Source organism: Dipodomys spectabilis, unplaced genomic scaffold, assembly GCF_019054845.1.
Source record: "Dipodomys spectabilis isolate Male_0828 unplaced genomic scaffold, ASM1905484v1 ptg000175l, whole genome shotgun sequence".
NCBI classification, from domain to species: domain Eukaryota; kingdom Metazoa; phylum Chordata; class Mammalia; order Rodentia; family Heteromyidae; genus Dipodomys; species Dipodomys spectabilis.
Genome location: NW_024870852.1, coordinates 7,181,822 through 7,209,738, shown reverse-complemented (window position 1 = coordinate 7,209,738; position 27,917 = coordinate 7,181,822). Strand labels below are relative to the sequence as shown.

The 27,917-nt window shown below is 39.5% G+C and overlaps 1 protein-coding gene across 1 annotated transcript in view; it reads left to right on the top strand.

Annotated features, from left to right (window-relative positions):
- Window positions 1-27,917, top strand: part of Atrn (attractin) — a 102,050-nt gene that overhangs the window by 59,676 nt on the left and 14,457 nt on the right. The window contains exons 12-24 of the mRNA XM_042694427.1: window positions 877-1,097; window positions 2,951-3,072; window positions 5,506-5,644; window positions 7,160-7,350; window positions 8,088-8,307; window positions 9,152-9,337; window positions 9,764-9,997; window positions 14,189-14,326; window positions 15,350-15,443; window positions 18,238-18,290; window positions 19,619-19,713; window positions 22,837-22,915; window positions 23,949-24,106. Coding sequence (XP_042550361.1) covers window positions 877-1,097; window positions 2,951-3,072; window positions 5,506-5,644; window positions 7,160-7,350; window positions 8,088-8,307; window positions 9,152-9,337; window positions 9,764-9,997; window positions 14,189-14,326; window positions 15,350-15,443; window positions 18,238-18,290; window positions 19,619-19,713; window positions 22,837-22,915; window positions 23,949-24,106 — 1,930 coding nt within the window. The remainder of the gene's footprint in view (window positions 1-876; window positions 1,098-2,950; window positions 3,073-5,505; window positions 5,645-7,159; window positions 7,351-8,087; window positions 8,308-9,151; window positions 9,338-9,763; window positions 9,998-14,188; window positions 14,327-15,349; window positions 15,444-18,237; window positions 18,291-19,618; window positions 19,714-22,836; window positions 22,916-23,948; window positions 24,107-27,917) is intronic.

Here is a 27,917-nt window from a genome sequence, read left to right as displayed (position 1 = left end):
TTATTGAATTTGTTTTCTCTGTTTGAGTTGTTTTTCATTTCTTTGCATACTTTGCAATATTTTATTAGAAACAAAACATTTAAAACAATATAAGGACTAGGCATGGTGTTACATGCCTCAAATAAAAACTATGTGGGAGACACAGGTTGGAGAGTGTGAGGCTGACCCAGCAAAAATTGCAAAACACTACTTAGTAGAACACTCCCTAACAAATTCATGAGCCTGAGTTCAAACTTTAGTACTGAAAGTAATTAATATATTGTAATAAGTCTGGATTCTGATTGCCTTACCAGCACCACTGGGATTGTAATTTACTTAGGTTCTCCACTACTGATTTCTCTACTTAATTGTTTATTCTTTTTGTTGTTGGTCATGGGGTAATTGTTTATTCTTGTTTCTAACTTTAAGCCTGACTTCCTGTGGGTTGTCCCTAGATCATTGTAGCATAGTGTTCAGCCAGAAACTAGCCAGTGGTTTTTCTCAAAAGCTTCAATCAATAAAGGATTCTACTATTTGCTGGTGGATCTGTTTGTAATTTGTGGAATATACTTAAAGTTCTGTAAATTTATACAATCTGCCCTGGCTTTTACTTTTTGTGTCTTCAGTAACTCATATTTCTCTAAGTAAGAAAAGATAGTTAGGGCTTCTCTGCTATCTTCTAAGTATTCTTGAAGTCTTATGTAAATACAGATGACCACAAATCAGGATGAAAGATTGAATTTGAGAAGTAGAATAAGAATGATTTTGAGACCTTGAAAAATAATTTCTTTGCAGACTTCTGATGTGTAAAATTTGTCTGAAGATTGACTGCAAAAGTATATCATGTATTTGTTATATAAATTCTCAGTAAATTCCCTCTCTCTTTTTTCCTCTTAGCACCATGTATGTGTTTGGTGGTTTCAACAGTCTTCTCCTCAGTGACATCTTAATATTCACCTCAGAGCAGTGTGAAGCGCACCGGAGTGAGGCTGCTTGCATAGCAGCAGGACCTGGTGTCCGGTGTGTGTGGGACACAGGATCAGCTCAGTGTATCTCCTGGGAGTTCACAACTGAAGAACAAGCACAAAAGTTAAAATCAGAATGTTTTTCCAAAAGAAGTATGTTTTTTTCTCTACTTAGAATTTGAGATTTTAATTTATTTAATTATGAAAGAATCTAGCATTTGAGCACTTGTTATGTTCACCTCATTATCCAAAATTATTAGTTGCTAGTACATCCTTATTAAGTGTTTGAAAATTGGTTTATAAACATCTTTACTATGGATGAGAATGCCATATGCTTCCTGGAAACTGTTAGTGATTGGAGACAAAACTGCAGGCATTATATAAGGCTTTATATATCAACTTCAGAACTATCTGCCTTAGTCTGAGGCAGTATTAACCTGTGGAATTTTTTTTTAAGACAAATTCTTGCTGTGTAGCCCAGATTAGCTTCACAACCTTAATTCTCCTGATTGCTAGGGCTATAATAGGTATATGGCATCAGGCCTGGCTGTGGCACTTGTTTTGTGCCACTCCTGGGAGCTTAAACTCAGAGCTTGGGTGCTGTTCCTGAACAGTTATTTATGTTGTTTTTTTTTTCTTAAGGCTAACACACTCCCACTTGAGCCATAGCTCAAGTTTTCTGGTTAATTGGAGATAGAGTTTCATGGATTTTCCTGCTCAGATGGCTTTGAGCCATGATTCTTAGATCTCAGCCTCCTGAGTAGCCAGGATTACAAGCATGAGCCACCAGCACCTGGTAATGGCCCTTTTTTGATGATAGCAATGTTATATAGATGCACTGCTCCAGGATGGTAGCCATGGGACTATCAGATAAGTTAAAATGTGGCTGTTACTGAGGAATAGAAACTTGTATTTTGTTTTAATTTTACTGTAAACTACATGGTACTTGTGGTTACCATACTGGTTCCTGGAGGTCTAAAATTAAGCATAAGATCTGGAGCAGAACCCAGAAGTTCTGGTGGATAGAGCTGCTGTACTTACAAAGTATTTTCTAATTGTGCTAGTTGGATATATCAATGATAGTAAGACAGATAGTTACTGATGATAAGCAATGATCTATGCTTCTAGAACCTCCAAGCTATTCTCTTCATCCTGCTTGTTAAGCTTCTTGCCCTTTTGCTGTGAACACAGATCAACATAGTGAAGTTGTGTGTAAGAAAGTCTTTAAAAGTAAGAAGATGGTATATACAAAATATTTATAGACTTCAGTTAATTTAAATACATTGACTAGATTTTGTAATTAGTAGGCGTGGTGTTGAAAGTTATGGTGAACTGTGGTATGGTAGCTTTTACTTTGCTGGCATGCCCTAATTTAACCTGCTTTGGAATGTAAATTCTCAGTAAGAACCAAATTGGGTGGGCCCAATTTGTGGGTTCCACTATGTACCATACCCCTGAGATGATTTAACAAATCACAAGAGGGTTACAGTTTCACTTTTCTGCAGAGTGTAGCAGGTCTGCAGTATCCCAGAAGTTCTGAAATTCACACTCTTGAATATACGTTTGTGCACAAAATGCAGTTTGTCTAGTGCTTCCTTTAGTATTGATTCCACTAGTAGTATATAGTTCCTTCCATGGCACTGCCTCTGTCTGTGCCTAAATTTGACTTGCTTTTGTGACTAGGAAGGAGTCAATAGCTCCTGTTGTTTATTCTATTACAACTTGAGATTCCCCCACCCTTGGAAGAAAAGTATTCCAAGACCTACTTTGTACATCAATTGTGCATCATAGTTGTTGACCTACCTTTGCTTTTAAGTTTTTGCCAACTTTTTAAAACTTTTTAAGTCCTGCTATTTTTGCCTAAACATAAGAATATATTTTCCTTCCAGTTTCACTCTCCAGTTTACTTCTCAACCATATTATGAGGTGTTAGCTTTTTTATTAATCTATCTAAGCTTGTGCTTAACCAAAACTCTCAAAACTGATGAGTTTTTCTTCTCTTATAGCTTTTGAGCATGACAGATGTGACCAGCACACGGATTGTTACAGCTGCACAGCCAACACCAATGACTGCCACTGGTGCAATGACCATTGTGTCCCTATGAACCACAGCTGCACAGAAGGCCAGGTCAGGGGCCGTTACTCAAGGGCTTCACAGGCTAAAAAATAATCCTAATTGGGCATAGATGTAGGTTGAATGTAGGGCATAAGTAATTGTCCAGATGTTTTGTGTGCACATGCACATGTGTATACGTGTGAGTATGAATACTGGGGTGTGGCGTTTCTCCCAGACTTTTCTCTCTAGGCTAGTGAACCTCAATCATTTGGGTCTCAGCCTCTGAATAGCTAGGATTACAGGACTGGGACCATTGGAGTCCAGAGATTTTTTTTTTTGCTAGTACTTGGGTCTGAACTTGTACTTGTTTGGCTTGCTTGGCTAGTGTTTTATTATTTGAGTCATGTCTCCAGCCTCAGAGTTTTTTGTTTTTTGGGGGGGGGTCCGGTCATGGGGGCTGAACTCTGGGCCTGGGCGCTGTCCCTCAGCTCTTCATCTCAAGGCTAATGCTCTACCACTTGAGCCACAGCGCCACTTCCGGCTTTTTTTTTCTTTTTGCTTATGTGGTGCTGAGGAATCGAACCCAGGGCCTCAGGCATGCAAGGCAAGCACTCTACCACTGAGCCACCTTCCCAGCCCCTCAGAGTTATTTTTAAAATGTGATGTAGACTTAGATTTTATCATTGCTCAAGTTTTCTTCTAGAAAAAGATAATATATATTTTCTGATTTTGAGGCTCTTACTATCCATAAGAATTTGTGCATGGTACTTTAGAAGAAGGTAAGACTTTTGTCTAAAGATTTTGTTCCTGAGTATGGTGGTAGCTAAACTAGATTCTGGTTCTGAAGCTTATAATGGTGAGCTCATTGCACTTGGGTAAGGTCTGAGGGAAAAAATTAGGATTTGAGTCAGATGTATAGTAGCCCATATTGAATTATAGAAAGAATAATCTTTGCAAAATCTCTTTGTCTTTTTAATTGGGGGGGGGGGAGGTTGTCCTACTATATTTCCCAAGCTGGTCTTAAACTTGTGATCCTTCTCAGCCTCTCAGATAACTGAGATTATAGGCATGTATCACCACACCCAGCATTCTCACATCTATGTATTATCTTGTGGTTTCTAAACATGAATTTTGAATTTTTGGTTATAAAAGACCAAAGAAGGGCTGGGAAGGTGGCTCAGTGGTAGAGCGCTTGCCTTGCATGCATGAGGCCCTGGGTTCGATTCCTCAGCACCACATAAACAAGAAGAAAAAAGCCAGAAGTGGCTCTGTGGCTCAAGTGGTAGAGCGCTAGCCTTGAGCTGAAGACCATCCAGGTCCAGAGTTCAGACCCCACGACCGGACCAAAAAAAAAAAAGATCAAAGAAGATAAAATGACCCAGTTTTTCTAGTTTCTATATATATATAAATATATAAAATTTATCTATCTATCTATCTATATATTTTTTTTATCAGTTGTGGGGCTTTGACTCAAGGCTTGAGCACTGTTCCTGAGCTGTTTCACACAAGGCTAATAGTCTACCACTTTGAGCCACGGTGCCGTTTCTGGTTTTCTGGTGGTTAATTAGAAATAAGAGACTCACAGACTTTCTTGCCTGGGCTGGCAAACTGTGATCCTCAAATCTTAACCTCCTACCATAGCTAGGATTACAGGTGTGAGCCACAGGCGCCTGGTTCAATAATTTTGGTTGTGGTGTTTGAACTCAGGACCTTGGCTCTGTCCCTGAGCACTTTTGCCCAAGGCTGGTGCTCTATTACTTTGAGCCACAGCACTACTTCTAGTTTTCTGGTGGTTAATTGGAGATAAGGATTTCACAGACTTTCCTGCTCTGGCTAGCTTTGATCCACAGTCCTCATATCTCAGCCTCCTGAATAATAACTAGGATTATAAATGTTAGCCACCAGCACCCAGCTAGCTTCAACAATTTAATAGGACATTTTGTTAGTTTAATGTGCTTTTTAAAATACAAACTTTTAGACCATTGTAGAAAACATTTGAAAAGGAGCAATTTCAACATTCCCATTTTGTGGTTAGCAGGTTGAGGCATGATGTTTAAAAGAGGTCTGTTTCCTTGCCAGCTAAAATGCATGTTCTTGAGCAGAATATTCCAATATGGTTTTCCTATTACAGTGCTGCTTCATCTGCATTTGATTTGTCTCTTTAGTTAAAATTTGCTTCCTCTTTAGATTTTTTTGTCTTTAGTTATCTTATTCTCTTTTTTTGTTGTTGTTGTTGTTGTCAGTCATGGGGCTTGAACTCTGGTGATGTCCCTCAGCTCTTCAGGTCAGTGAGAGTGCTCTACTCTTGAGCCACAGCGCCACTTACAGTTTTCAGGTGGTTTATTGAAGATAAGAGTCTCATGGTCTTTCCTGCCCCGGCTGGCTTTGAACCCTGATCCTCAAGATCTCAGATTCCTTAGTAGCTAGGATTGTAGTTATAAGCCACCAGTACCCAGCTCCCTACTCTCTGAATATAAGAAAAATCTTTTGTCCACTGTGTTCTAGATCTCCATTTCCAGATATGAGAAGTGTCCCAAGGATAACCCCATGTACTACTGTAACAAGAAGACCAGCTGCAGGAGCTGTGCCCTGGACCAGAACTGCCAGTGGGAGCCCCGGAATCAGGAGTGCATTGCCTTGCCTGGTAGGCCTTGTGGTTTACTTTGTGTGTGGACCCAAAACTTCATTCCACCTCCTCAGTATTGTAGAGTGGATTGAACCTAATAGACAGGAATGTGTTTGTTTATTCCCTTGCCCTCTTAACTAAAATACAGTTCCTAAATCAATGACAATTTGACAGAATCAAATGACAGTTTGTCTGCATGTCACTGATCCTGTCCAATGGTCTTCCCTGTGATAGATCTACACAGTGTCAGCAGCCAGCCTTCAGGGCAATCAGGACAAGTCATAATGAGTACTTCTTACTGGCCAGTGGAATTTGTAATCTACTTCCTTGGGTGCTTCTCCTAGGAGAAGGAAACTCTAGCCCTATACCTTATGGTATCCTGAGGTTTGGGGATAAACAGGCTGAGAGCAGCAAGATATGACTGAATCCCTATGGTATATTTTCCCTGTGATGTCCAGGAAAGGGAACTGTGGCTCTCTGCCACTGTGCTCTCTGCATTAGCAAGACAGTTGGGCTGAACTTAGCCCCCTTTTGAATATCCTTTAGAAGAATATGATTCAATTTATAGAATTGTTCTTCTTTCTTACTCTGTGTCTCAACTTTAATGTACCAGAACACTTGAGCATCTTCCTAAAAGACATCTTCTAATACAGATCTGGAGTTATGCCCTAGAGTCTGCATTTTAATTGGTCTCCAGTGCCACACTGAGGAAGAAGTCTACCTGCTCTTTAATGATATGTTTCTCAAAGTATTTTCTATTGGTTTCAATGGCTGTTTTGGATAATAAACGTTGTTGATCATGTCTCTCAGATATTCTGGATCTGGTGGAGCTACTTGGCTCAGTTGCTGTCATTTTATGTCCAGGGAGCATCCATAGCTTTTGCACAGTACCTTGTGTGAGTTCAGCATGATCACAGGAACAGATTGCAAGCTTGCTGCTACAGCCTTATCACTTTTGAGAATCTGTGCACTTGTTTGTACCTTCTGCTTGTTGATATGTAAACAGTCCCAGCATTTGGAGACTGCAAATATTGCTGTATTTGCAGTTTTCTATTCCATTTCTGACTTACATTTATCTGCTGGTCATAAGGATTTTAGTATTCTTTTTAATTGTTCTTCAGAAAGAAGTGTAGCAATAGAACATTGACACCAAACAGTTTTCCTCAAAGACCAGGAGATTTCTTCAGAATATGCTTCCCAAGATTCTGGAAATATGATTAATGAACCCCTCCCCCCCTTTCTTTTTAATTCGGTACCTTTGGGGAGGGCTGCAGTGTGAATTCAGGACTTTACTCTTGCCAGCCAGGTACTTTACCACTTCACATTCCACCACCCAGCCCATCAATGTTTTTTTATTCCTTGTGTTCTGTATTTAGAAATGAGTAAGTAATGTGTCTGATGTTCTTACCACATCATAAGGAAACACCTAGAATTTGAATCACAAGGATCATTTAGGTGTTCAGTAATTTGAGCTAATAATATAGTACTGTGGTATGATTTCTAAAATACTTTTTTTCCTTCCCCCACCCACAGAAAACATTTGTGGTATTGGCTGGCATTTGGTTGGAAATTCATGTTTGAAAATTACTACTGCCAAAGAGAATTATGACAATGCTAAATTGTCCTGTAGGAATCACAATGCCTTTTTGGCTTCCCTCACAACCCAGAAGAAGGTGGAATTTGTCCTTAAACAGCTACGAATAATGCAGTCATCACAGAGCATGGTGAGTTAACTAATATCCTCAGACCTGCTGTTGCCAGTCCCTACCTTGTATGAGATGTACTGACAAGGGGAGGAATGCAAGTGAATGTATCATAATAGCCTTTGGAACTACACTGTCAGTCTCTTCATTTAACATTTTCTTTTCTTAAAAATTTAAAATACTAACTGGTGGCTCACGCCTATAATCTTAGCTACTCAGGAAGCTGAGATCTGAGGATTGTGGTTTGATGGCAACCCAGGCAGGAAAGTCTGTGCAACTCTTTATCTCCAGTTAACCACCAGAAAACCAGAAGTGGTACTGTGGGTCAAAGAGATAGAGTGCTAGCCTTGAGTGAAAAAGCTTAGGGACAGTGCCCAGGTCAAGCCCCATGACCTACAAAAAAAAAAAAACAAGGCATAGAGAGCAATACTTCTTTGTATATAATCAATATTTTATAAATATTGGTTAAATTACTTCATATAAGAATGGTTATCTTAATTAAGTTTGTGGATAACAATCTTCTTTATAGCATCTCATAGGATATAGACATTTGGAACATGATTATTGCTTTTTTATCTCTGTAATTTACTCTCTGAGCTATATTTTTGTCCTTTGTAAAATGACTATAATTGAAGAGATAATATATCTTAAACTGACATGTCTTGAGCTTAGAGAATAGGAGCTTTTCTTGTATCTGTGAGAAGCCTATTTTGGTCAAGACATTGATGTGTTCATAAGTGTGTCTGTTTTACTTATAGTCCAAGCTTACCTTAACTCCGTGGGTTGGCCTTCGAAAGATTAATGTATCCTATTGGTGCTGGGAAGATATGTCTCCATTTACAAATAGTTTACTGCAGTGGATGCCATCTGAGCCCAGTGATGCTGGCTTCTGTGGAATCTTGTCAGAACCTAGTACTCGGGGATTGAAGGCTGCAACCTGCATCAACCCACTCAATGGCAGTGTCTGTGAAAGGCCTGGTAAGGACATGGGTGAATAAGGTGTACTGGGAAGCTTTTTGAGAGTGTATGTAGGAGGCATAGTCAAGTTGAGATGTGTTAAATAATCACAAAAACAGATGGAGTATTGATTTCCGTTATATTCAAGCATAGCATAACTCCAAATTTTAAATGGAGTGGGAAATAATCTGTGCCTCTGACAACCAAAAAACCAACAACACAACAACTGAAAATAGCATTACTCAAAGAACCTAGTATTCTAATTAACATAGAAACCAAATGATTTGTTGACTCCAGTTAGTGTTGTAAATTTCTCTGAAAGGCACATTTCTTGGTGTTGGCAGAGAAATGCTGTGGAAGAAAGAACAAAAAGGAAAATAAAACACAAGATTAGAAAACCAGCAAGCCACTGCAAAGGTAGTATTGAGAAAGCTAATGTCAGCAGGGAGGAAAATGATGAGAGCAATTCTGTGTCAGAAGCCAACAAGAGCCATGCTGATGCTATGGTAGAGTACCAAGTGGTCAAACACATTGAGTACCTTCTCAGGTTTGCATCTTGATGGGAACTAAGTTTAGGCTCCATGAAGGCAAGCGCCAGGACAGCTTCTGTAACATACCGAAAGAACTCATAGCAATAGGCTGAATTGTAAGTTAATTTGGGAAGGCTGGACTCTATACTATTTCCAAGTGAAGGAAAGTCCTGTAATTTGAGGAATACAGAGGTGTAGGAGTAGATTCATAGCATTGCAGGGATTTATAATTGATTCCATGACACACTAATAGGTCACAACCCACATTTGAAGATCTTTGACCGCAGCTGGCACATTGTCACTCTAAAAGTATCCCTCTTGGGTTTAATCCTCAGCCAACCACAGTGCCAAGCAGTGCCGAACACCGTGTGCCCTGCGGACAGCCTGTGGAGAGTGCACCAGCAGCAGCTCTGAGTGCATGTGGTGTAGCAACATGAAGCAGTGTGTGGACTCGAATGCCTATGTGGCTTCCTTCCCTTTCGGCCAGTGTATGGAGTGGTATACAATGAGCAGCTGCCCTCGTAAGTTAAAAAGCAACCCAGACGTTCATGAGTGCCCAGTGTGGGAGTGACAAGTGCTTGACGTTGGCAATGATCTCAGTCCTTGAATATTTGATGGACATATTGGATTTGATCTTCTGTTCAAGTCTGTTCAGAAGCTATGTTAAGCTAAGCTTGCTTGATGACAGACTGCACACAGAATCAGACACAGTGATAAATTTAAATAAATCAAATCTAGGATCGATAAGAGTACAGAAGTTGGAGAAGAAGTATCTAGTATATTTTGCACAAAATATTAGGCTTTTTAACCTCATTATCTCTTTTAAATGGCCACTATAGAATAGTAACTTTGAATCATAGATGTTAGTCTGTTAAAGAAAAGTTCATTTAAACATAAATTCAAATCTACCCCTCATAGTAAATTGCAACTTGTGTTTTTTTTTATAGCTGAAAATTGCTCAGGCTATTGTACTTGCAGTCATTGCTTAGAGCAGCCAGGCTGTGGCTGGTGTACTGATCCTAGCAATACTGGGAAAGGAAAATGCATCGAAGGCTCCTATAAAGGACCAGTGAAGATACCTTCACAGTCCTCTAGTGGAAATGCCTATCCACAGCCCCTTCTGAATTCCAGCATGTGTCTGGAGGACAGCAGATATAACTGGTCTTTCATCCACTGTCCAGGTAAGATGCCTCTGTATCTACTACAAGTTTATGAAGAATAAAACCTTGGAAGCTATAGTACTTACCATGGATTTCCTTTATGAAAAACAATGTAGCATCATTTCAGGAGGAATAGTTTCATGTGAAAAACATTTAATATCAATAAAACATTGAGATCTGCATGTGAGTTATTTTAAGAATTTTTTTTTTCTGAAACCAAGACACAGACTTGGTATCTGACACTTTTGCTCATTGGCTGGTACTCTACCATCTGAACCCTGCCCTCAATCCCTGTTTTACTAATTTTTATTAAAAATAATACTTTATGAAAGGTATTATAGGTGTATATAAAATAGAACTGAATTCTAGCTACTCAGAGGCTGAAATGTAAAGGATCTAAGTTCAAAGCCAGCACTAGGAAGAAAAGTCCAAGAAAATCCATCTTCAATTTACCAGTAAAATACCAGGCTAGAGATTTAACAAATTTGATGTAGATACTGCAGACAATATTTATATTTTTAATGTAAAAATACTGTGCTTGTATAGTAGGCCTATTTTACAATTTTCCTTTTATTTAGAAGGACATCATGGCAATTATTAGGAAAAATTAAAAAATATTATCTCCTGCCAATCTGAAAATTCCTCCTCATGAATGAAAAGAATAAGCATTAAACCATACTGTTGTATGTCTCAAGCAGAGAGACGAGAGACAGAAATCTTATCCTTTTAAATAACCAAGCGTGGTCAGGGAAGGTGGATCAGTGGTAGAGTGTTGACTTGCATGCATGAGGCCTTGGGTTCGATTCCTCAGCACCACATAAACAGAAAAAGCCAGAAGTGGCACGGTGGCTCAAGTGGTAGAGTGCTAGCTTTGAGCTGAAGAGCTGCGGGACAGTGCCCAGGCCTAGAGTTTAAGCCCCATCACTGGGAGGGAAGGAAGGAAGGGAGGGAGGGAGGGAGGGAAAGAGGGAGGGAGGGAGGAAGGAAAGAAATAGGGCACTGGTGGCTCACGCCTGTAATCCTCGTTACTCAGGAGGCTGAGATCTGAGGATCACGGTTCACAGCTAGCCTGGGGAGGAAAGTCCATGAGACTTATCTCCAATTAACCACCAGAAAACCGGAAGTGGCACTATAGCTCAAGTGGTAGAGCTCTAACCTTGAGCTGAAGAGCTGAGGGACAGTGCCCAGGCCCAGAGTTCAAGCCCCAGGACCAACCAAATAAATAAATAACCAAGTATGTGTAACCTATGATATGTATGTTCTCTAGATAAAAGTAACTCCTTCTCATGAACTTTCATTCTGCATTTGAATATTGAAGTGCACCTTTTTGGAAAGACTGGGAGTAGGGGTGTTTACACTGAATTTTCTTGTCATATTTGTTGAAAATCAGTTAACTTAATGTATCTAAGAATTTATTTCCAGACCCTCATTTCTATCCCACTGATCACTTTGTGCCAGTATCACAGTTGATTATCATGATTCTGCAGTAAGTTTTGAAATTAGGAAGTCTGATTCCTCATAACCTTATTCTTGCTTGTCCAGATTGTTATGGTTATTCTAGGTTTCTTGCATTTCTTTAGAAAATGGATAAGCTTGTCACTTTCTGTAACAACAAAAAGCCAACAGGGATTGGGTTGAATTTATTGATCACTTTGCCTGCCGTCTTAACAATATTCAATCTTCCAGTCACTATAAACCTTAAATGTTCATTTATTTACCTCTTGGCTTTTATTCAGCACTTATTTTGTTAAACTTGTCTAAAGCAGTCCTTCATGCTATTCTGAATGGAATTGTCACCTTAATTTATTTATTTATTTATTTTTTGGGTCCAGTCATGGGGCCTGAACTCTGGGCCTGGGTGCTATCCCTCAGCTCTTCAGCTCAAGGCTAGTGCTCTACCACTTGAGCCACAGCGCCACTTCCGGCTTTTTTCTTTTTGCTTATGTGGTGCTGAGGAATCGAACCCAGGGCGTCAGGCGTGCAAGGCAAGCGCTCTACCACTGAGCCACCTTCCCAGTCCCCTTAATTTATTTTTAATTGTTCATTGCTCATGCGTAGAAAAACAATTATCAAGCAGAAAAACAATTATAACGCAGCCTTGCTGAACTGTTGTCTACTAGTTGTTTTTTTGTTGTTTTTTTTTTGTCGGTCGTGGGGCTTGAACTCTGGGCCTGGGCGCTGTCCCTCAGCTCTTCAGCTCAAGGCGAGCGCTCTACCACTTGAGCTACAGCGCCACTTCCGGTTTTCTGGTGGTTTATTGGAGATAGGAGTCTCACGGTCTCTCCTGCCCGGGCTGGCTTTGAACCTCGATTCTCAGATCTCAGCCTCCTGAGTAGCTAGGATTACAGGCGTGAGCCACCAGCGCCCGGCTTTTGTCTACTAGTTTTTATTTAAATGAATTTCTTTGGATTGTCTACATAAGTGGCTATACTATCAGTTAATAAAGGCAGGTATACTTCTTTTCAATCTTAATAACTTTTTTTCTTAGGAGGAGCAAATGTCCTGGCTGGAAACTCTACTTAATGTTGAATAATAGTGGTTAGAAGTAGATGTCATTGTTTTCTTAAGAGAAAGAATTCAATCTTTCTCCATTAAATATGATACTGATTTAGATGTTTAATTTACAGTTTTTATCAGGTTAAGAAAGTTTCCTCTTTTTTTGAATACTGAGATTTTAACTCATACTTGCTTGAATTCATACTTGCTAAACAGGTGCTCTACTGCTTGAGCTATACCTATAGGCTCTTTATCTCTGATATTATTTATTTATTTACTTATTTATTTTGCTGACAGTCCTAGAGCTTAAAGTCAGGGCCTGGATACTGTCCCTGAGATTGTATTTTTTAAGGCTAGTTCACTCTACCACTTGAGCCACAGTGCTACTTCCAACTTTTTCTAAGTAATTTATTTTTGGAAATTAGAGTCTCATGGACTTTTCTGCCCAGGCTGGCTTTGAACTGTGATCTTAAGATCTTAGTGTCCTACGCTAGGATTAAAGGCATGAGCCACCAGTGCCTAGTCTCTGATTATTTTTGAGATAGGATCATGCTTTTTGCCCAGTCTGTCTGAAACACAATCCTCCATTTATACTTACATGTAGCTAGGATGAAAAGCACATACCACTATACCTAATTATTGGCTGAGATGGGGTCTTGTGAAGTTTTCTGCTTGGCCTGACCTTGAACTGTAATCCTCCTATTCTCAGCCTCTCCCGTAGCTCTAATTACAGGTGTGAGCCATTAGTGTCAGGCATGAGCATTAGTTTTTTTTACAATGAATAATAACAAATTATATTGCTGTGGACTTTTACCTGTCTGTGCTTAATACTGCTAGTTTTCTTTTTTTGTTTGTTTGTTTTTTTCTTTTTTGTTGTTGTTGTTTTATTATAGGATTAAAGTAAGGAGAAAGAAACATTTCCTGCTCCTCATGCAGGAAATGGGAGTTAAAGACTTCTGGAATAATTCATTTTTGAAATTTTGATTATCTCAAAAGCCTGTTTAGATTTTTTTTTTTTTTTTTTTGGTTGTGGGGCTTGAACTCTGGGCCTAGTGTTATCCCTCAGCTCTTCAACTCAAGGGGAGTGCTCTGCCATTTGAGCCACAGTGCTACTTCTGGTTTTCTGGTAGTTTATTAAAGAGTTTCACAGACTTTCCTGCCTGGGCTGGCTTTGAACCGTGATCTCAGCCTCCTGAGTAGCTAGGATTACAGGTGTGAGCCACCAGCCCCTGGCTTTTTTTTTTTTTTTAAGATCGAGTCTCACAGGTTGGCAGTGTGGCTTAGTGGTAGCATGCCTAGCATGCATGAAGCCCTGGGTTCGATTCCTTAGTACCACATAAACAGAAAAGGCTAGAGGTGGCACTGTGGCTCAAGTGGTAGAGCACTAGTATTGAGCACAGAGAGGCTCAGGGTCAGTGCCCAGGCCCTGAGTTCAAGCCCCAGGACTGGTGGGGGGAAAAAAAAGAAGAAGAAAGAAAAGATTTAGTCTCACCATGTTGCTCAGTAGCCTTAAACTCCTGGGTTGAGTTTAAGCAGTCCTACCTCTATCTTCCAAAGTAACCGGGGCTTCAGGCATGCACCACTATGCCTGGCTAGTTTTGATGATTCTATATTTAGGGCAATAACAAACTCAGGGATAGATGCAAATAAATCTTGTCAAACTTACTCCATCCACTTCTGCTCTGGAGAGGCTCCTTGAAATTTTATTCCTTTCAGCTTGCCAGTGCAATGGCCACAGCAAATGCATCAACCAGAGTATATGTGAGAAGTGCGAGAACCTGACCACCGGCAAGCACTGTGAGACCTGCATATCTGGCTTCTATGGAGATCCTACCAATGGAGGCAAATGTCAGCGTAAGTCACATGGGTCAGATTTGCTGATTGCAAGTCATGTGGAGTATACATATTTGTATTTTTGTTGAATATCTAGAAGGAAAAGAGCCATTTGGTTTTGGATGTTGCTGAACTGGGAGTTGAACCTTTAGATGTGGGAGCAGCTGGTTAAAGCAGCAAATCAACAATGAAAGAGTTAAGCAGTTGTATAAACTAGGAGAAAGAGCCAATTCCTCACCCTCCCTGCCTCTGCCCATGAAACAGTACACCAGAAAGGGAAGTAGAGCAATTGTGGGTGGGATCATCTCACCATGAAGGAGGGAGAGAAGGAAGTCCCAGAAGTGGGAAGTTAGAGTAGAGAAAGTATCTTCATAGTTCTCCCCTGCTTTCCCACAAAGAGTCCCTGAGCTCAGAATTGAAAGTGCCCGTGAAGTGTGACTGACTGGGGGCCAAGTTCCTGACTTCAGCTTCTTGAGAGACTGTAGCGCCTAGCTGTGTCCAAGTCAGCTATGGGTGGGCTGCTGTGACCCCAATGCCAACAATGAGAAATGAGAATGACAGTGACAAGTGCGAGAAGGGCCTTGGAAATGCCTCATTTCTGAGTGGGGTGTGTGTGTGCATGTGTGTTTCAAAATGTTGCTCCTGAGGAAAAAATGCTTCTTGGCTGAGCTGGAAGGCATTCCAACCAAGTTAAAGTCTCCACCTAGAGCAGAGACCCAGTGCCTGGCAAGCTAGAGATGCTTTGTAAATAGTTATTGAATAAATGGAAATAATACTGGAAGAAAAAAAAAAGGTCTGTCAAAATGGAAATGGCAATTGCTTCAGGTGGCAATAGGTACCAGCTTCTCTTTTCCTTCTATCCTTTGACCTTGAGTCTTTTAATGTTGCTTTTACATTATTAGCGATAAATTTAGCTGCAAAAATTCATGAATCTTATGAGCTGTTCTTGTTTTGGTTTGTCTTTCCTAGGAAAGACAAGGAAAAAAAATCTGATCATAATAATCTAAACCCATTGTGACCTGCTTTCCCTTTCCTTTTTCCCAGCATGCAAGTGCAATGGGCATGCATCACTGTGCAACACCAACACGGGCAAGTGCTTCTGCACCACTAAAGGTGTCAAGGGGGATGAGTGCCAGCTGTGAGTACCACATTCTACCACCAGGGAAGCCAGGGGCATGAAGCTGCCTCAACCCTGAAAAATACCTTCCCTATGAGACCTCTGGTTAATTAGTTTGAAAATATGTCCATCCTGCTTCACAAAGATCAACTTCTAAACTGAGGAGTCATTAGCAACTATTCTTTAATGGCTCTTTCATTTACTTAAAAAAAAAAAAAAAAATATATATATATATGTATATATATATACATATATATATGATGCTAACATTTCCTGGCTTGCTAATTTGCATTAGTCATGCATCTTCAGCACCTATTCAATTTTTTCATGTCAGAGGGTTGTACTCTTTTGAGTTAGAAGAGCTGGTATGAATATTAGCATTTTGGTTGTCTGGTAGTAGAATTGATCTTCTTGCCTTTAACCCATCCATTCATGTTAAGGCCCTCTCCTTGGTGAAATGTATTTAATGTCTTCTAGGGGAGGGTTTCCAAATTCAGCAAAGGCAGAATTGGGTTTCAGACCTGGCTTTGCCTCCATTAAGCTTCCATTTCCCCATCTATCAACAAATGCCTTGCAATAATTATTTTTAGTATCTTGGTTAGCTGGCATGAGAGAAATTGTCCCCTAGTTTACATATATCACTCTTTCTTACTGGGAAACTTCCTGAAATATATACATTGAGGTTTATTCTTCTCTCATGTAGATGCTTCAGAGAGAACAATTGGATGTGGATATATTAAGTCATATCATCAGATTTTATCATTGGTAAATTTTGTTTGTCTTAAGGAACAATAGTGAACCAAGTGTGGTACCCTAATCCCAGCTATTTGGGAGATGAATATGAAAGGATCTTAATTCAGGTCCAGCCTATGCAAAAAAGTTAGTGAGATTTTATCTCAAGAAAGAAGCTGGACATGGTGGCTCACACCTGTATTCTGAGCTATGTAGGAGATAGTGGAGGATTACTGTCCAAGACAGGAATGGAAGTCTGTCTGAAAATGGAACTAAAAGAGTTGGGAGCATGACTCACATGGTAGAGCACTTGAGGTTCTGAATCCAGACCTAGTACCCCCCAAAAAATAAAAGAACAGTACTAATCCTCAGCAATTGAGACATTTTTAGTGTGATTTAGCAGAGAATTGATCTCTGTATACTTTACAGTTTACATCAATGTATATTGTTACTAGTTGCATTCTACTCTAATGAAAGTATATGAAGGAAACTCTTAACCAAAGATTAAGTTGAATGCTTTGATTCGAGAAACTTGATAGAGCAAAATTACTATTATTTAGGGACACAACAAAAACATGAGGTGTGGCATCCGATGAGATTTTCAACTTTCCAAAAGATTATGACTATGACAATGCATGTTATCACTTGGACTTTTTGTCTCTAGCTTACTATAACATTACCTAAGCTCTCCTTTTCTATGCAAGGTGGCTATTATGCTTGCCTAAGTGGCTCTGTGACTAATGATGACATTTGTAGATGACATCTGTGGAGAAAGATTAACTTTTTTTGGTGGGTGTAGTAGCAGACAACTGTTTTCTAGCATTCAGAGTGCCTGGGATTAGATTCTAGGCAAAAGGATGAAAAGTTAAAGGACAGTTTGTCTCAAAAATTTTTTTGAAATAATTCTTTTTAGGTAGAATTAATTTTTTTCTTTAGTGTACAGCTACTGAAGCATTTTGGGGTAGGTTTTTCTTAAAGTGATTGTTGGTATTTAGGTCTTCCTTGCTTGTATTAAAAGGAGCAGAAAATAATGAGAAATTAATACTTTTAAAATGTTTAATTATACTTTTAGGATATATAGTCCTCAACAAATGGGTTTTTCATTGTAATAAATGGGGTCTAGCCTTATTACACAGTATCTTGGCAAATGTTTATCCATTTTTTTTGATATATTAGTGGTATAAATTGCTTGACAATCAGCAGGAAAATTTATTAAAACTCCTACTGGTCCACCAGTTCTGAATAATGAAGTATTTAATTATCATGATTCAAAACCATTTCGGGCTGGGAAGGCTCAGTGGTAAAAGTGCTTGCCCTGCATGCATGAGACCCTGGGTTCGATTCCTCAGCACCACATAAGCAGAAAAAGCCAGAAGTGGCACTGTGGCTGAAGTGGTAGAGCGCTAGCCTTGAGCTGAAGAGCTGAAGGACAGTGCCCACGCCGAGTTCAGGCCCCACAACTGACCAAAAAAACAAAACAAAACCCCCCCCACAATTTCTCTCTTCCCTCCCCGCTTTTCTCCTCCCTTGCTTGCCTCCTTCTCCCCCTCCTTCCCTCTCCCCCTCCCTCCCTTTCCCCCCTCCCTCCCTCCTCTCTCTTTCTTTCTCTCTCCCTCTTTCCCTGTCTCCCTCTCCCTCTCCTTCCCTCTCCCTCCCTCCCTCTCTCCCTTCCTCTCCCTCCCTCCCTCCCTTTCTCTTTCCCTCCCTCCCTCCCATTCTTTGAGTTTAAACTCAGGACAACACACTTAGTAGGTAAACCCTCTACCACTTGAGCTACACCCCTAGCCTATGATTCACTACTTTGTAGTTTATACAAAAGAATCTGCTTAACTTTAAGAGTATAGATTCAAGTTGGAATTATGGGTCTGTTTTAGAGTATAGATTCAGGCTGGAATTATGGGTTTGTGTTAGAACACCCAGCAAGCACAAGGCCTTCAGTTCAAACTTTATTACCCATATATATAGATATATCTATATATATCTATATATACACATATATACACATATATATGTATATGTATATATATACATATATATTCTATTTTTAAAAGCAATAGAAATAATCTCACTTTTTTTCTCCTAGATGTGAAGTAGAAAATCGATACCAGGGAAATCCTCTCAAAGGAACATGTTATTGTAAGTGTTTTGTGATTCTTATTTCTAGTTCAGCAAAACTCCATTGTTTTCTTTAACATGGTTTGAGAATGGTTTTTGAGGACTGTAACAACTAAAAAGTTTCCCAGCTTAAAGGGCTTGCCTGTGAACACTGTTTTCAGCTGTTTTAATTGTGGCCATGGTTTATGGTAGCATGCTGGGGCTCATATAGCAGGGGACAGTACAATCTCAAATTTTTCAGAAGCCTTATTGAATCTATCATACCTGATCGAAGTTATTGTTTTATATTACAGGATGTAGCTTTAAAAAAAAAAACAATTCTCAGGGATAGAAAGGTGGTTCAGTGGTAGAGCGCTTGCCTTGCATGCCTGAGGCCCTGGGTTCGATTCCTCAGCACCACATAAGCAGAAGAAAAAAAAAGCCGGAAGTGGCACTGTGGCTCAAGTGGTAGAGCACTAGCCTTGAGCTGAAGAGCTAAGGGACAGCGTTCAGGTCCAGAGTTCAGGCCCCACGACCCGACCCAAAAAAAAAAAAAATTCTGGAAGTGGCACTGTAGCTCAAATGGTAGAGCGCTAGTCTTGAGCTGAAGAGCTGAGGGACAGCGCTCAGGCCCAAAGTTCAAACCCCACGACCAACAAAAAAAAACAATTCTTAGAATTCAGACTAAGTTTCATCATTCTTTCTGGAGCTAATCTGTGTTAGGCAATAAATAAATAAAATAAAATACCAGTAATTATTCTTGGAGTGAAAAGTGAATCTGGTAAGTTGACCAGATCTTTATGGGTAAATGTATGAGAATCCACATAGTAGGTCATATTACAGAGCCAGAGAGAAAGGAGTTAATATTTGGCATTTCCAGTTTAATTCTGTACCTGTTGTATTGGATTGAGTACAGTTGATTTGAATATTAAATTGTGCCAGTTTGAGACAGGAAGTTCTCTTTTAAGCTCTATCACACTGTTTGTGAGTAGCTATATCATATTATGCTTTCTGGATAATATAACAAACATATTCCTTACCCCAGACCTTCCATAGGTCTGGTTTCTGTTATACTATTAATTTTTTTATCCTTGGTTAAGCCAAACCTAGCATGTATAGGCAATCAGTTATTATTTGTAGGTGAGTTACACTGGAGCCCAAATCTTAAACATTGTCATGAAAAGAGGAGTTTGGTGGGGTACACAAATCATATAACTGAGCACCTGATTTCTTTTGAAAAACCTGAGTATAGGTGAGTCAGAATCCTTTCCTAGCTATTAAGTTTATGAGAAAAGCAGTCTATACTTCCAGAGACATGATCTGTTTTGTTTTATATCAGTTTTTAAGTATGTATATCTTTCTTTCCATAGATACTCTTCTTATTGACTATCAGTTCACTTTTAGCCTGTCCCAGGAAGATGACCGTTATTACACAGCCATCAATTTTGTGGCAACTCCTGATGAAGTAAGATTTTTTTTAACTTATTTTGTTCTGATTATTTTCTTGGTTATCATGGATAGAGGCACCACCTTAGCAGTAGTCTCAGGATGCTGTGGAGAGGTGTAGGAAAAAAATATTAAAGTCTATGTTTTAATCTTCTTTCCATCCCAAAGGCAAGAACAGTCTTAAAGGATTTATCAAGATCTGAACACTGACTGGCATTGACTCTACATATTTTGTCAGTTCATAACAGCCCATACATGAGCTCCATCAGCAATGCACAGAGAGCAAATGTCAGAGCCCAATTTCATTCTCTCAAAATAGACCCAACAATGAAAATTTGCCTAAGAGGCAGGACACAATAGCTCAGTCCTATAATCCTAGCTAGTTAGGAGGCAGCTATTGGGTGAGGGCTGGTTGGAGGCCAACTGGGCAAAATGTTCACAAGGCCCCCTTCTCAACCAGTAAGAAGTTGGTGTGGTGGTGTATGCTCATTATCCTAGCTACATAAGAACCATAACTAGGAGATTTCAATCCAGGCTGGCTCCAGGCATAAATGTGAAACTGTATTTGAAAAATAACAAAAAGAAAAAGGGCGTATAGGGCCGGGTGGGCTCATGCCTGTAATCCTAGCTACTCAGGAACTTGAGATCTGAGTATTGCAATTCAGAGCCAGCTTGGATCTCCAATAAACCACCAGAAAACTGAAAGTGAAGCTATGACTCAAAGTGATAGTGTGCTAGCCTTGAGTGAAAAACAGTTCAGGGATAGCACCCAGGCCCTGAGTTTAAACCCCATAACTGAAAAATACAAAAGCAAAAAATAGGGTTTACAGCATGATTCAGGTTGTAGTGTGTCTGCCTGGCAAGTGCAAGATCCTGTATGCAAACTACAGTACTACTGGAAAAAAGAAAAATTACCCACAAAAAAAAAAAAAATGCTCACTGAAATTAATGCCAGTGATACAAGCACTATAGGACAGCAAGAAAGATGGCAGAGGTAACACTTTTGTTCCTGGGAGAAATTCCTAGCTTCATCAGAAAGCAAAACAGCGAAGATTTAGTGAAGTCTGAAAAGAAGTTGAAAAGGAATTATTGAAATAGTTAAAAATGATTATTTGGAATGTAGATTTATATCTACTCTCAGTGATGAAGCCCAGCCTACCAGAAGGTGTTACCCACTTGTTAGAAAGGAGCCATTTAAAAGTAAAGCATCCAGGGCTGGGAAGGTGGCTCAGTGGTATAGTGCTTGCCTCGCATGCAAGAGGCCCTGGGTTCAATTCCTCAGCACCACATAAGCAGAAGAAAAAGCCAGAAGTGGCGCTGTGGCTCAAGTGGTAGAGCGCTAGCCTTGAGTTGAAGAGCTGAGGGACAGTGCCCAAGACCAGAGTTCAGGCCCCACGACTGGACCCAAAAAAATAAAAGCATCCATAACACAATGATATACTTTTACATTTCTTTTCTCTCTTTTATCTTTGATGCTGAAGATCAAATCCAGGACTTTGTTCATGCAAAGCATGAACATTATCATTAAACTACTCTAGCCCAGTTCCTTAGTGAAATATAAAATCATTCAATACCCTTTCCAATACTGAAGGAAATTTTACTAAACTTGATGTTAAGTTACTAAGAAGCCCCTAAATACATTGTCATCAGTGTCGTATAGTCTTCAGGCTTACTTATATCAGCTTCTCTTACTGTCCTTACAAGAGAAGGGGAAGTTTTCCTAGTAAATGAGATCACTGTTTTGTGAGAGAAATTTTTGGTTTAGAAATTACATTTTGAAGCTGAATGCCAGTGGTTCACACCTGTAATCCTAGCTACTCAGGAGGCTGAGAACTGAGGATTGTGGTTCAAAACCAGCCCAGATAGGAAAGTCTAGGAGACTCTTATCTGCAGTTAATCACAGAAAAAGACAGAAGTAGCACAGTGGCTCAATTGGTAGAGTGCTAGCCTTCAGCAAAAGGAGCTCAGGGACAGTGCCCAGATCAAGAATTCAAGCCCCGGATCAGCAAAATAAAAATAAAAATTACATTTTGAAAATTGATGTTTTCATTGTTGTGGGTTTTTTTTTGCTGTGAATTCCAAAATATCATTAAAGATCTAATTTCATAGTCTGTTTTAAGATCTTTATATAAAATGAATGATTTCAGAATGATTGGATCCACCCATATTATATAAGAATACAACATCTGGTTTGTTTGCAAAAACATTTGTTTGACTACAAGAAAGATATTTACTAGTCACATTTCAGCAAAAACTGAAAATTAGTATTAGAATTTATATAGCACAGCCAACAATGTCTTTTTCCATCTGGCTCAACAAATTTCTCAGAGATAAATTTTTAAGCATTAAAACCCAAGAGTCTAGTTAATTTAATGAGACTAGTCCTTTGAATTGCTGTATCTCTAAAGAAAACCAAAGCTTTCAAAGCGAAGAAAGCATAGCCATATTTCTTGAAACAATATTTTAAGCAAGAGAAAAATGGTTTTAAGTCATAAATGAATATAAATTAAATTCTTGTTAACTGTATTGTATTTTAGCTTTATATACTTTTAAAATAATTCCCAGTTGGGAGAAAACTTAATGTATGAATTAAGAAGTATATGACTTTAATTTATAAATAAGTAGAAGTTTGGGCAGTCAGGTGGCTGACTCAGTACCTGTAATTCTAGCACTTATGAGGCTGAGATAGGAAGATGATGAGCTTGAGATCAGTGTAGGAGGTACAAAGACTCTATCTAAAAGAAAGGAGTGAGGGAGGCACTAGATCAGCTGTTTTCCTAGTAAATGTGATCCTCATGTCAGAAAACAGCTGCCTAGAGGATCCTGAGGAGTAAAGTGTGCTAATGAGGTCCTTGTTAAAAGGTTCCTTTTCAAATTTAGGGATTTGATAAATCACTGAGTTCTATATACTTTTATGGGAGGGAAATGAACTTTAATCTGGGATATATTACTTTTGTTGGGGAAAATTGGTTAGGAGTCTTCATGCTAACACTTCTGTAAGCATAAGTTTCTCTTGAGAAATTATATAGTTTATAATCATCAATAGTTAAGACAATTGCAAGTAGTAAAATCTAATTGTTGCTTTTTAAAAAATGTTAACACTATTACAATTAATTTTCTAATTATTTGCAACTATCATCAGCAAAACAGGGATTTGGATATGTTTATCAATGCCTCCAAAAACTTCAACCTCAACATCACCTGGGCTGCCAGCTTCTCAGGTAAAGACTCATCTAGTAAAGACTATGAGTAGAGGTAATGGATTGCAAAATGTAATATAGATTTTGGGACAGGGGTTGCTGGTGGATGTGTTGAAAACCCACCTTTGTCACTAGTTGTGCGACCTAGAGCAAGTGTCTTCAACCCTTCTATAGACTTTAGGGTTATTCATTTGTAAAGTTAACATAATAATACTTAATTAGCATTGTATAGATGAAATGAGTTGCACCTTCCAATGCCTACTGTGGTTCAGGCTCAGTAGATTGTTATTCCACCTGCCTTATCCCACCACTCACACCCTTACTGGGGTCCCTACTCTGCTCTCCCATCAACATCCACATCCATGCATCAGAGGTGAGAAAATTCTAGTATCTCAGAGTTTCTAGAACTGAGAACCTTTTAAGTAAAATGAGGCTTTAGTAGCTACAGTGAGAGCTGTGTAGAATTAGATGGAAGTTACACTAGACTGTGGAAACGTAAGTACAGTGATAGTTGATAGGAGGAAGGAGGGCTAATTGTTCCTTAAGCTCCTTCCTCTCTGTTGAGACCTGAGGCAGTTACTAGTTAGAAAGTGAGAAGTGAATCAGTGTTTCTGGTACAGACATCAGGGTCTCCCCACACAGATGTGAAGCTATGCAAAGGAATCAGGGTGTTTCATACAGAATAAATGTTGGTGATGTTAATGGGACTCTGGTGACATCTTTAATTTTATCACCATTAATTTCAGGGGGGGGGGGGGGGACAAAGGAGTTCAGTGGAGTGTTGCAGAGGTTCCTAGTAGATCCATTCCGCTTTGGAGCACAGGCTTATAAACCAGCCTGTTCAGTTTCAAATCCCAGCTGTATCCTTGCTGACTGTCTGACCTGAGACAAGTTACTTAATTTCTCAGAACCTCAATTTCCTAAATAAGGATAGTAGAGTATTAAGAGGATTAAAAGAGATTGAACTGTTAAAGGCTATTCCTAGAATAGTGTTCAGGGAACTTATGTCCAAAAAGAAGGAGTCTCTTATTTCCATATTTTTTCTTCCAAACAGCTGGAACCCAGGCTGGAGAAGAGATGCCTGTTGTTTCAAAAACCAACATTAAGGAATACAAAGATAGCTTCTCTAATGAGAAGTTTGATTTTCGCAACCATCCAAATATTACTTTCTTCGTTTATGTCAGTAATTTTACTTGGCCCATCAAAATTCAGGTGAGAAGTACTTTTTGGTATCATTCATGCAAAGATGTAGTCTTCATTAAAAAACTTAAATTCATCATTGTACGTTTAACTTACACTGTTTGCCATTATACACTCTATGGCAAAGGAGTGCTGAGCACATGAATACTACAAAGATTGTACTGGAAATACTATTTACCATATCAGTGGAAATTTCTGAGCACTTTGAAAAGCAAGCTGACATATATCAAATTAGGTAGTTATATGTATATTAATTTCTTCATGAATACTTACCATGTAAAAAGCCATAGGAATCCAAAGAGAGCTTCAATTATAGAATGTATAAGGTAAGTATACAGGAAACAAGCACTTATAACCAGTGAAATGCAGAATTCAGAAATAGGTGTAGGAAAAGATCCCAAAAATGTTAGCGTATAAAGCAAGATAGATGCAATAGTAGGCATGAAGTTGTATGTAAGAGCATAGGCCTTGTAGTATATTAGAAGGAGGTTTGATTTCTGGCTTCTGGGTAAATCATGGAGCTCTCCAAGTGGCATATTCATTGTGTATGTGACTTAAAGAGTCGTTGTAAGAGTTGGTGTTGCCTGCTATATGGTCAACTTGCTCTTTTCCTCTTTTCTCATGAGGCTAGTGTATTCCCTCCTACCCAAGACCCATGGCCCCAGGTGAGCTTTTTATAATGTTATCAGAGGTCTTGACTCTGTACTTCCTGCTCCATATCTCCTTGGTGAACATGGAGATTATGCTTGTGTGGAACTTGGAGGACTGGTTCACTTTTAGTTGTGGAAGTGTGGTTGCTGGACTTGGACTTGTTACTTGATTATTTTTAGAAGCAAATGGGTACCAACTAACTAGAATGGGCTTAACCTAATTTTGGTGGTTGTGTCTTCATGCCTTGGATTGTGGCTAAAGAGCAGTTAATTTTTCCCTTCTAGATGTGGAAGACAGAAAGTGTGGTTTTTTTTTCTCCTCATTTTCCTCTGTTTACCCTGTCTAAATGGTCTACAAATTCCCTTTGATCTGCTTCTTTGTTCTCACACACTCTGCTTCCCTCCTCAGCCAGTCTTTTAAGCAAGGCCCACATCCCTTACTTTGTTTCTTCCTTGTTTACCTCTCAGCCCACCACTTTGTCAAAGTGAATTCATTAATTGCCCTTTCTTTCTTTCTTTCTTTCTTTCTTTCTTTCTTTCTTTCTTTCTTTCTTTCTTTCTTTCTTTCTTTCTTTCTTTCTTTCTTTCTCTCTCTTTTTCTCTCTTTCCCTCTCTCTTTCTCTCCCTTTCTCTCTCCCTCCTGCCCCTCTTTCTTTCTTCCTTCCTTCCTTTCTTTCTTTCTTTCTTTCTCTCTTTCTTTCTCTCTCTCTCCCTCTTTCTCTCCCTTCCTCCCTCCTCCCTCCTCCCTCCCTTCCTTCCTTCCTTCCTTCCTTCCTTCCTTCCTTCCTTCCTTCCTTCCTTCCTTTCTTTCGTTCTTTCGTTCTTTCTTTCTCTTGTCAGTCCCGAGACTTGAACTCAGGGTCTGGGCACTGTCTTTTTTGTGGTTTTTTTGTTTGTTTGTTTGTTTTGTTGTCAGTCATGGGCCTGAACACTGGGCCTGGGTGCTGTCCCTCAGCTCTTAAGCTCAAGGCAAGTACTCTACTACTTGAGCCACAGAGCCACTTCCGGCTTTTTCTGCTTATGTGGTGCTGAGGAATCAAATCTAGGGCCTCATACATGCAAGGCAAGCACTCTACCACTGAGCCACCTTTCCAGCCTTTTTTATGGTTTTGATAATGCCAAGTTGAACTGGATTTTAGTTACAATGGGAAGGTTATTTTTTTCTTATCTGTGGAACAGAAGTAAGATTAGAATTACTTGGATACCAAGTATTTGTTAGATCATTTGAGTCTGTTATTTCATTTGTGAAGATTGGTTTTGTGTGTGTGTGTGCGCGCGTGCGCGTGCATGCGCACACTTGCACATGTATCCTGGTCCTAGGGCTTGAACTCAGGACCTAGGTGATATCTCTGAGCTTTTGTGTTCAAGGCTAGTGCTCTACCATTTGAGTCACAGTTCTACTTTTGACTTTTTGGTGGTTAACTAAAGATGAGAGTCTTGAATACTTAGCATGCTTGGGGCCATGAGTTTAATCCCTAGCACCAAACAAGACACAACAAATAAAAGGAATGGGCTAGGAAGGTGGCTTAGTGGTACAGTGCTTGTCTTCCATACATGAGGCCCTGGGTTCGATTCCTTAGTACCACATAAGCAGAAAAAGCCAGAAGTGGCGCTGTGGTTCAAGTGGTAGAATGCTAGCCTTGAGCTGAAGAAATGTACTTACTACCTTACATATGTAACTGTAACCCCCCTGTTCATTAAATTTACAATAAGTAATGAATAAAATAAAAGGAAAAAATAAATTGTGTCTAGAACTCAACTTCCTAGGATCAGAGAAACATCTAGAACCTGATAACCCCGTCTCCAGACAAGGTAGGGAAATTCTAAGACCTCACCCTCAAGGTTTTCACCTGTACACACCCTGTGTATTCCCCTTCCCTGCAAGTAAATAAGTCCTTCTGTTGTTTTTTTTTTGTTTTTTTTTTGGTGGTGGTGGTGGTGGTATTAAGGGTTGATGGTCAGGGCCTTAGACTTGCTAGCTAGTGCTTTACCACTTGAGTCATATTTTCAGCCCTTTTCTTTTTTTTTTCTTTTTTTTCTTTTGTTGATCGTGGGCCTGAACTCTAGACCTGAGTGCTGTCCCTCAGCTCTTCAACTAAAGGCTAGTGCTCCACCACTTGAGTCACAGCACGACTTCCAGCTTTTTTTGCTTATATGGTGCTGAGGAATTGAACCCAGGGCCTCATGCATGCAAGGCAAGCACTCTACCACTGAGCCACCTTCCCAGCCCTCTTCAGCCCTTTTCTATTAAATGTATTTTTCACATGGCATCTTGTGTGCTTACCCAGGCTGGCCTCAAACCACAACCCTCTTATCTCTGCCTCCCAGGTACCTAGGATTTACAAGATTGTATCACCATACCTAGTTCATCGGAGAAATTTGAAACCTATATATTCATACATATGCATATATACATGTATGTATTATACCTTACTGTGTCCTTTCATCTGTTGATAGGGTTCAGTTTGGTATGGTATACATTTGATAGGTTGTTTCTATGTAAATACTTGATTTGAGTCCTAGTAAGTAAATGTATTGATTTGAGATTGTTTTCATACTCTGAATTCAATGAACACCAAGCTTTATTGCTCATCTCTGGAAAGTGGTTAGTATTTTTCAGAGAATCTTGACTTACACTGCTGACGTTTTCCCCAGTTGGAAAGAGGGCTCTGTGCACATAAGCAGGCTTTTGTGTGGAGATAGCTGTGCCGTTGCCAATGCAGAGTTCTAGTTTTTTCCTCTCAGCGGCCTGTGGCTCCACCCTCTGAAAGCCACTGACATGGTTTTAGAGCTGTCCTTCTAGAGGGAGCTCTTCCCATAATTTAGTTTTAAAAGTAGGAATTTTAAGTTCAAGAATCAGAGGTGTTGATTTCCCTCCCCAACTTGTTGGTACTCCTTATCTGATCACTAGTTTGAATAAAATCCACCTGTGAAAGTTACATTAAGGAGCTTATGAAAATAAATGATGGCGTGCTCACCACCGAGTTTGCCAAGCTTTCCTTGAAAAAGCAGGTAAGTACTCTGAAAATGTGTCTTTTGCTCTTTAGTACAAGTGACAGCAGTATTTATAAACAATGACTGAACTTATGGCATCCTGTGTCCTCATGTCCTCACCCAGAGCTGGGAGGACACTGGCTCTCTACACTTGGTATGGTAGTTGGCTATGCACTGTC